This window comes from Microtus ochrogaster (genome assembly GCF_000317375.1).
Source record: "Microtus ochrogaster isolate Prairie Vole_2 chromosome 14 unlocalized genomic scaffold, MicOch1.0 chr14_random_1, whole genome shotgun sequence".
NCBI lineage: Eukaryota > Metazoa > Chordata > Mammalia > Rodentia > Cricetidae > Microtus > Microtus ochrogaster.
In genome coordinates, this window is record NW_004949096.1 from 34,865,212 (window position 1) to 34,875,211 (window position 10,000).

The 10,000-nt window shown below is 43.4% G+C and overlaps 1 protein-coding gene across 1 annotated transcript in view; it reads right to left on the reverse strand.

The window, feature by feature from the left end:
• Atp8b4 (ATPase phospholipid transporting 8B4 (putative)) overlaps positions 1-10,000 on the reverse strand; it is a 148,698-nt gene that overhangs the window by 100,534 nt on the left and 38,164 nt on the right. The window contains exons 6-7 of the mRNA XM_026787834.1: positions 7,721-7,793; positions 2,689-2,759 (exon numbers count right to left, since the gene is read on the reverse strand). Coding sequence (XP_026643635.1) covers positions 2,689-2,759; positions 7,721-7,793 — 144 coding nt within the window. The remainder of the gene's footprint in view (positions 1-2,688; positions 2,760-7,720; positions 7,794-10,000) is intronic.

A 10,000-nucleotide genomic window follows, 5' to 3' on the forward strand; every position in this document is an offset into this window, starting at 1 on the left:
CACATCACATCATCATAGCAGGCGTGTGTCTAGGATTCTGGAGTTGGCTTTCCACCCACAGCACACCTGTGTAACAACACAAAGATCTGCTTTGGATTTGTGTTCAGAAGAACACAGAACAGAAGATATACAGTCTCGTCCGAACCTACTCACACATCCTACATGAGTTATAAAACACATCGGAACTAGGAACACTGTTGCCAAAGGGAGGCCACCGTCACTCCACCATCTGCTGTCTGTGGAGCTTTGTTTGCAAAAGACAGTCATGGCTACTTCTAGAGTAGCTGAACTTTTAGTGGGGAAAACTCTTGGTGTTGGATGGCACAACCAACTTTTAATGGGGAAAACTCTTGGGTGTCGGATGGCACAACCAACACCCTGGGCAGATGACAGCTCTCTTCAACAGGACCACCCATCTAGTGGTGCTGCTGCTAGTGGCCAGTGGTGACCATATGGCCATCACTCCTGTCTGGTGTGAAAGGGAGTGACACACCAGCTTCCCTGGAATTCTTCCCTCACTCCCTCTTCAGCAAACACTGATCTGTTTCGCAGGAAGCCATGTGACCTTTAGGACTAGCTGGTTTTGCTTGGCAACTTTCTCTGAAGAATCAGCCCCGTCAGCCCCGTCACTGTATCTATTAATAAGTTGTTCCTTTGTGTTACTGAGTAGTAGACCACAGCACCCCAGTTTACTCAGCCATTCACTTGAAAGAGATCCACGTTGTCTCCTTCCTGGTGTGCCCTAAGTATTCACTATAGAGTTTATGTAAACATAAGTCTTTATTCCTCTGAATAAAAGTTCAGTTTGAATTTGCTGAGTTATGCGGTAATTTTATGTTTCGCTTTTAAGAAACTGACAAATTATTTTCCCAAAATGAGCATCACAGTTTACACGCCCTCCAGTAACGGGAGGGGGGTTGTGCTTCTCCAAACCCTTGCCAGCTGTGGAGCTGTCACTGTACTGGCATTAGGCATTCCTATGGACCTGTGTAACAGCATTGTGGCATTAACTTTTACGTCACTAAAGATGTTGAGTATCTTTTCGTGTGCTTGGGTAGATGCTTTGCCTAAGTGTCTACCAATGCCATTTGCCTATTTTCTAACTAATGTTGCTTACATTTTTAGTCTTAAAGCATTTGTATATATTCAAGGTAATTCAGGAGAAGCTCCCCCCCCCTCTCTCTCTCTCTCCCCCCCCCTCTCTCGTGTGTGTGTGTGTGTGTGTGTGTGTGTGTGTGTGTGTGTGTGTGTGTGTGTGTTGCTCTCTATCTCCACCCACTCACCCCCTGAAGAAACCAGCCCAGGGCCTTGTGCTTCTTAGGGAAGTGCTCTAGCACTGAGCTAAGTCTCCACTCTCAGTAACTCTTCTTATGTTGAATCTAACAATTCTTGGACTAACCCAAATCTCAAAGTCTTTCTCCTATGTTTTTGCCTAAATTTCTTATAGTTTTACTCCTTACATTTGAATTCAATTTCCTTATGAGTTATAAGGCTAGTCGAGTTTTCCATTCCATAGTGAGTGCATAGTCTGTGCTTTTTGAGGACTGGTCACTTCCTTTAAGTTGTCAAATGGACGTGTATACAGCTGTTTGTAGTGTGTCTTCATGGTCCAGTTGCCATTTTCGGGATGCTTTGTCCATTTTCCATTTGTTAATGATATTGCTAGGCTGTCCCGTCTTTCCTTGTTCTTTGTCAGCCTTTCTTGAGGTTTGTGGATGAACTGATATTTTCAGAGAACCAATCCTGTCCCATTGTTTCATTTTGGCCTGCTTTGTATGAGTTTTTTGGGGGGGTTTACTTTTGACTTGGGGTTTATTTTGCTGTTTTCTAGATTCTTGACAAAAACTGGACAGTTGATTGGAGGCTCATTCTCTCTTGGTGCAGGAATGGCTTCAGTGCTGGCCATGTTCCTCTTAGCACTGTGTTAGCTGTGCCTGAACCTGTCCTCTGGGTTACACAGGCTGAACTGCTCTGGTATCTCAACATTGCAACAACCTGACAGGCACTGGCTAACACAGTGTGCCTCCTGCTGTCTGGTTGAGTCCTACTACCACTCTTTATCAGCTGGAGCAAGCTATCTGGCCGTCTGGCCCTTGGCTTCAAGTTCTGCAGTAGGTCTCATACAAGACCTCCATCAGGATTCCGTAACACCTGAGTCGCACACATACAGAGAGATGGTTCCTATCCTATACAAAGTGAGCAGCCAATGGTGTAAGCCGGACAATGGAAACCTCTGAAACTGACCGCTAAGTGCTCTGTAGCTGGACTCTCGAAGCCAGCATCAAAACTGGGTTATATTCATCTCTCTTCTCTCTGTGTGTCGCTGGCCTTTCAAAGCAGTCTCGGTCTTTCTTCTCAGGAACCTTGATTCCTACCCTCTCACTTCCTTAGAAAAGGAAATTAAAACAAACAAAACCCCAAAAAGGAACCTTGCTGAATAGTCCAAGGGTAAGCTCACTCATGTTCACATGTTTAGCATAGTGTTTGTGCTAAAGGGAAAAGTCAGTGTTTCCCAAATAAATTCAAGAGAAAAACTGTTTCAGAATGACTGCCAAGTAAATAAATAACAAGGGACTTTACAATTTAGACTTTTCTGTTTCACAAGAAAATAAAGAATAAGATTTGTCTTTCTTCTGAAGACACTCAGGTTACACGGCAGCCAACTGGCTGCTCTGATTTAGTACTCACCCATCGAGCTCAGCTGTTTCAACATAGCAGAGACCATGTGGCTCACTACTTGACAGGAGCAGCAAGTCGGCCTGGTTGAGAAACCATGACAGAGAGAACCTTAAGAATCAGGGTTGTTGAAAGGATGCACACTCATACCACAAGGACACTTGCTCAACTATGTTCATAGCAGCGTTATTCATAATAGCCAGAAACTGAAAACAATCTAGATGCCCCTCAACTGAAGAATGGATAAAGAAAATGTGGTATATTTACACAATGGAGTACTACACAGAGGTGGGGGGGGGGAAACAATGGCATCTTGAAATTTTCATGCAAATGGATGGAACTAGAAAAAAAACATCCTGAGTGAGGTAACCCGGACCCAGAAATACAGACACGGTATGTACTCACTCATAAGTGGATATTAGATTAAAGCAAAGGATAACCAGACTACAATCCACTGCTTCAGAGACGATAGTAATAAGGAAGACCCTAAGAGAGACACATGAATGGCCCAGGGAGGGGGAATTAGATGAGAGCTCCTGGGTAAACTGGGAGAAAGGAGGGGGACAGTATAGGGGAAGGGAGAGGAGATGAGAGGGAACAGGATGGTTGAGGAGGGAGAGGGATAGAGTGGGAACGTAATGAAAGAGAGAGACACTGGGTTAGGGAGAAACCTGGTGCTAGGGAAATTCCCAGGAACCCACAAGGATGACCCCAGCTAAGACTCCTAGCAATGGTGGAGAGGGGGCCTGAACTGGCCTTCCCCTGTAACCAGATTAGTGAATACCCCAATTATCATCATGGAGCCTTCACCCAGCAACTGATCCAGCAACTGACAGAACCAGATGCAGAGATCCACATTCAAACACCAGGCCATGCTCCGGGAATCCAATTGAAGAAAGGGAGGAGGAAATATATGAGCAAGGGAGGTCAAGATCTCAAGATCATGAGGGAGAAATCTACAGAGACGGCTGAGAAAAAAATTCGTGGGAACTCAGGAACTCTAGACTGACAGCTGTGGAGTCTCCATGGGACTGAACTAGACCCTGCAGATGTGGGAGACAGTGGTGAAGCTTGGACTATCTGTGAGGCACCTGGCAGTAGGACCCAGATCTATCCCGGGTGCATAAACTAGCTTATTGGAGCCCGTTCTCTATGGTAGGATGCCATGCACAGCCTTAATGCAGAGGGAAGGAGCTTGGTTCTGCCCCAGCTTAATGTGCCAGACTTCGTTGACTTCCCATGGGAGCCCTTACCCATTGGGGGGAGTGGATAGGAGGTGAACTGAGAGGGAGGGAAGAGGGGGCGGGAAGAGGGGTGGGAGGCAGAACCGAGGATGAAACGTAAAATGAAATTAAAAAATAAGTTGAAGAAAATAAAGAAAAATCAGGGTTGTTGAAACCTCTCCCTCCTGCATCACCCCTGGGCAGCCAGGGAGCCTCAGCAACTGTGAGGAGGGAGGCAGGCTCTCCCACCCCTTTGCCCCTGCTGTCATGCCCAGGGACCATCATGGTAGGAGCAGGGCTCCAGGCGACATGCAAATTACTAGTGATTTACGTTGATGTTTTTGAAAGTCATATGTAAATTCTAATTTTCTGGACTTAATCATTTCTAATGAGAAGCAGAAATCTCTTTTCAATAACTAAGCTAATTAGCGCTCCTTATGTGTTGGTATATGAACCGCTCGAAGCAGGGAGAGAGCAACGGAGGTGAGGAGAGGCAGATGAAACAGAAGGAACAGCAGAGAAAAGAAAGAAAAGCAAACAAGAGCGGCATGGAAGCAAATAGGAGAGATGAGGACAACAGTAAAACACGGGAAACGGGAGAAAACGTGGAGCCCGTGCAAAGAGCACAGACAGTGGCCTGGGAACAGCGGACAGGACCACTCAGACGCCGCACGGCTTGCATCTCCACAGTCCATTCTGCTTCAGAAAAGACATCATCATTCGGTACTAGAATTCTGACAAGTTGGGGAACTTTCTTCCTCGAATTTGAATTTCTATTTTAAAATAAATGTAATTCTGAAGGCTTCATCTAAAAAGAACTGACTGACTTAAGTTTCAGCAGCTTGTTACAAAACTTCAGCCTAATGATTTTCTACCTATGTCTGAATGATTAACAGCTCAAGTCTCAAAAAAATCTTTTTTTTTTATTTTGAAAAGCATTGTAATTCCTTTATCTCCAAGTCTTAGGTGTTAAGTTCAAAATCAATCTACTCATTCAATTGTCTAGGTTATTTAAATTATCAACTAACATTAGGGTGGGGAAAAATGAGTGTAGCTTTGTCTAAATGAAGGTTCTGTGACAGTTCCTTGAGGAACGAATGCATTTGCATCATGGCGATTCCTCCCCAGCACTGGAAGAATTGCCACAGAAGCCAGTCAAGGCAGAAACTGCTTTAGGAACTCCTCAGTGTGTCCCACAGAAACTTACACAGAGACTGTGTCCAAATGTAAGACACTCTTGGACCAAAGTTTACCTAATCCTGACCCCAGAAAGGAAATATCTGGACTGAGGGGCAGATCCATCTTGACCCTGAGTGACTTATCTAAGTTTCAACATGTTCCAGCAGAAGACAGGACAGCAAACACTCTTTGAGGCTGTGACTCTCCATCTTAGGGATAAAAGAATAATTTTAAAAAAATCTAAAATGCCCTAATTGTAATCATGTATTTACAATGCACAAATAAAGATGCCTTTGGTACCTGGTGCTACTTTGCTTCAAAACTCTGTATAGAAAATGCTGCAATATTCAGGAACGCTTTTCTGGTAAACAAGGGTCAGCTCTCAGAACATGCGACCAAGGTGCCACCGCCACCTGGTGGCCAAGTTCCTCAACCAGCTGTCACCCTTCTTCCCAGAGACTGAGACACACTTAACCTACCCTTAAGCCTCCCTATCTCACTGTTCCTACTCTGTCTCCTGGATACCAACCTTCCTACCCCTTCCTGTACCTTCTGTGCTATCTCCGGCCTTCCTCTCCTTGCCCGCTCCCTCTTCCCTTCCCCACTCCTAAGAACTCCCTTAGAGGGGTTCTCAGTTATCATTGACAAGAATGGTGGAGGGACGGGATTGACAGTGTCCCAAGGCAGTCTCTCCAGGACACTCAGCAAAAATCCCGAGAAGGAGAACAGCTCCCAATTTCCCCCAAATAACTCAGCGCCTCTTAACCCAGTCATCTCACTCAAGGTTTGCCCGTGTGTAGCTATTCCACACCTATGAGTAGTTTGGGAAGCAAGCAAAGCTTTTGTAGACAAAGCACTATCATCACCAGAGACAACTGGTGTTCCTCCCTGCTGCCTGGAGTTAGGGCCTGCAGGAAAGCAGGTGTGCTTGTCTGGGGAGTGATATTCACAGATCTCGAGAAAAGACTAATTTAGGGTCTACTACAGCTGTCTCCTTCTCTTTTAACCAAAGAGTCAAGCAGAGAAGAATAGAGAGTTTTAAAAGATGTTATCTTTCTTGCTGATAACACATTTAGAGTCTGGGCTTTGGGACTGTGGACCAAAGATTCTTGTTCGTACTTTGCCAGAGGCAGAGATGAAGAGATGCAAGGTATTGGGAGTGTGGGTTTGGTGCCATCCCTCCATCAGGGAAATGAGAGGATCGTAAGCATTCTCTCCCTAACATCTGCTGTGCCCAACGTGGAAACCACGGGTCATACACAGGCATTTGAATATAGAACAATTGACTTCAAAATACATTCTTACGTTTGCCTCCCGGGACCCATTTCAAGGGAGGCACTGCAACGGTAAACAGAGCCTTGACTCCTAGCCAGTTCCTTTAATGTTCTACCTCAACCCCACTACAGAGGGCGCTCTTCTAGCGGGTGTCACCTCCTCCTGCTATATTCCCAATCTTTACTGAGTGGAAAATAAGCCAGACATGTCATTTAAGTCACATGATATCAAAGTAAATCAATTACAAATGAGAACCTGGCAGACTATCCCATGTTTGAGGGAGTCCAAGCCACGGGGCAGAGACTTTGAGACCTCTGTTTTGGCTGCCCTGACAACCTCTTGCTTATTTTTGTTTGGGTTCCTAGCTATTTTCCAAAACCTTAAGGTTGCCAGGTAAAAAGCCACCTGAAGTATCAACTCGTCCACAAATGGCTAATCCACCGGAAACTACTCTGCGCATGCCCCTCTGCATTCTGCCCAGCCTTTGCACATGATCCTGGGCACTCTGCAGGGTTTGCGCATGCTCCTCTGCACTCTGCAGGCACAGACAGGTGCAAAGGTGGAAGGCTGATTCTCAACCGGGTTATTCTTTTAAAGAGATTTTAGGGCCATATTTTTCCATTATAAAATATCACAACCTTAACATTATAGCTTGGTTCAGAAAAATTGCACACAACCTAAAAACTTTCATAAGTGATCTAAAGTATATTTGATATATTTTGATATTTTATTTTATACTATGATAATTTTAATTTTTAGTTTCTGATCTGTACCATTTTTATCACCTTAAATTTGACTTTAACTGTAATTATTTGTCTACATTTTAGTGAGTGAACTTTTACTTAAGAAATTGCAAAAAGTGATTGCTTGCAAATATAAATTATGATGCATTTGATGTGCAACATCCTCACTAACTCACCTTTTATCAGTTCAGAATCCTAACATGAATTTTATCTTTAGTGTCTTCTAAAATGTTGTCATTTAAGAACACTAATTGCAGTATTAAGAAATAGCATTCAAAGTGTATGAAAACAAACCATTTAGGGTACTTAGGAGCATTTTTAAAACTCTTATTTACATAAATAATTTAAATATTGATTTAAATTTTTCTGTATTTGTATGTTTCCTTAAGGCAACAAACAGGGAGAGAATTTGCATTACTCTATGGCATTCTCCACATCATTCAAGTCACCTTTCACTGAAAGCAGTGTCTTTTAAAATATTTATAATTGAGAATTTATACTGCATAATGGTAATCCTTCCTTGGTGACTCTAGACTATTACAGATTTACTAAATTTGCAAATGCAAATACTTCAGTGTGTATTATGCTGATCTGAGATCAAGTCACGCAATAGTGAATACTCACAGCAACAAATTGGTTATTTTCTAATTTAATGATGTCTCCAACTTTAACGTTCATCCATTTTTCATTCTGCAACCTGAGAAAAGAACAGAAATATTTTGTTCAGCAATGCAGAAGACTTAAAAAGTATAACCAAAGGTTATATCCATATGCCGTAATAGAGCAGAAGAACCAGACGAGCCTTTGCTAAAATGGGGAATTCCAGGGATGCATTCACAACCAATGAGCAATGTGGGTGTCACAGAGGTTAAATAATTTGTCTGTGGATATCCGGCGAAGTAGTGACGTACCTAGACAAAGCTCAAAATGCCTAACTCTTGGCTGAGGGTCTGTGAAACCCAGCCATGATGCCAGCTTGATGCCACCTCTGTGGTGTCTCAGAAAATCCAACTACTTGCATTCTTTTCAAGTTCTCAGCTAGCAAGTACAAAAACAGTAAACAGCACTACCATTATCTCAGAAGTCACTTACCGCGAGACAAAAATGAATGAGACGATAGCGCAAACGAGAGCAGTCTAGGGCAATAGGTAAAATGCAAATAAGAGGAAAATTATATAGAGGACAAGAAAGATGGGTGGCAAAAGAATGCCTGGAAGACCGATTGAAAAAGCCTACCCAGTAGCCACAGTGCTGCTGCCGAAGGAGACTTTGGTGGCATTCTACCAGCCTAAGACTAGCAGCTCAGAACAGAGGTCAACAAGCTGCAAACTCTCTTTGAAGCTTGTGTATGCCGTGGAGTTCCGTGCCTACTTTTCAAGTTTACAAAGGGTTTGGGAGGACCAGCAAGTGTGTTTATTGGATCAAGCCCTGGGGGACAAGTGAGTCAGGGTTGCCCAAAGCCAGACAGGCCTGGAAGAAACCAACCACCTGTGGCTGGATACCGCACCATTGCTCCTGCCTTCCAAAACAAACTTCTTGAAATGCAAAGCTGCTTGGCTTTCCAACCCATAGTCCTCATGCTGCTTCTTAGAAATCCCTTCCTAGAAGCAAAGACTGTTGGGACAGGATAGGTGTCCCTAGAAAGCCAGGTGGATTCTGCTGGGCAGCTTTTCAGAACTGGTCCAATGGACCTGCTTTAGAGACTGGAGAATAGATTTAAATATTTATCCGACTGTGAAATGCACCTCCCACTATCAACCCTGCTGGGTCATTTGGCTCAAGAGTTCAAAGGATTGTTCTTTAATATGGATCCAAGTACATGTTGTTCTGGAAATTTCTCAGCTGTAGCATTTTTTGTCTCTAGCCAAAATTAGAACACTTTTTTTTCAATGCCATGCTCGGCTGTAGTCTCTAGCCCTGTGACTCTGTGAGAACGGAGGAAGGCCTGTGAACCTCACTTGTCTTTCTCTAAGGTACAGAGTACTGCTGTTTATTTCTCCTGGGGACTCCCCCCTTTCTCAGGACAGACAGCATGCTGGAGTGGAGAAGGACACCTTGCATAGCTTATGGCAACTGCATTGCTTCTGAGATGCTCTGCAGTCTCTATGGAAAGTGTCTGTTTTCAGGAGAAGCTAGGACTTCATGTTAAGTTTCGTTTCTAAATTCTACACCTCCCACTTCCACATTCTACCCTCACTTGAGTTTCAGATACAACCAATTATTTTACACACAAGCACACACTTTGTGACACTTGGGATGTTGGACCCTGAACGTTATTGCTATGAGTCTGGAATTGGAATGCAAATCATCTTACGTTTAAAGTTGTTTCACATAGCAACACTATGAATGGTTGTGTCAACTAATCCTCATGACAGCCCTTGAGCTGGGTCCTGTTTCAACTTGAATTTGACAAGACCCTGGGAGTCAGAGAAGTTGGGATCTTTTTTTTTATTTTTTATTTTTTTTGGGGGGGGGTGATCTTTACTCTATTTGGAGGATCTATTTAAAATTCAGGCACCCACATTCTTTGACGTAGGCATCCCACTTTAAAGAGCCGATGATCTGAGAACGTAAACATGGGCGTACAAAGATGAGCAGGGCAGCATTATTTACAGAGCTCAGCAGAAACTCCTAATATTCCATGGTAGAATTATTTCATCATCTATCATACATGTTCAGCAGAATTAAGTGCTATCACATGCATATTCAGCAGAATAGTGTGACCAAGAGAAGCTAGGTCTAAACATGCTGACGTGAATGGGTCTAAGCTCCATTGTTATTTAAAAGAGGACTGTTCAGAAGCCTGTTTGTGCATGGCAAGATCCATGTGTTGAGACAGAGGTGTTCTTATACAAGTTTTTTTTTAACATTTTCTTTTATTTTTTGAGATTGTAATATAATTAC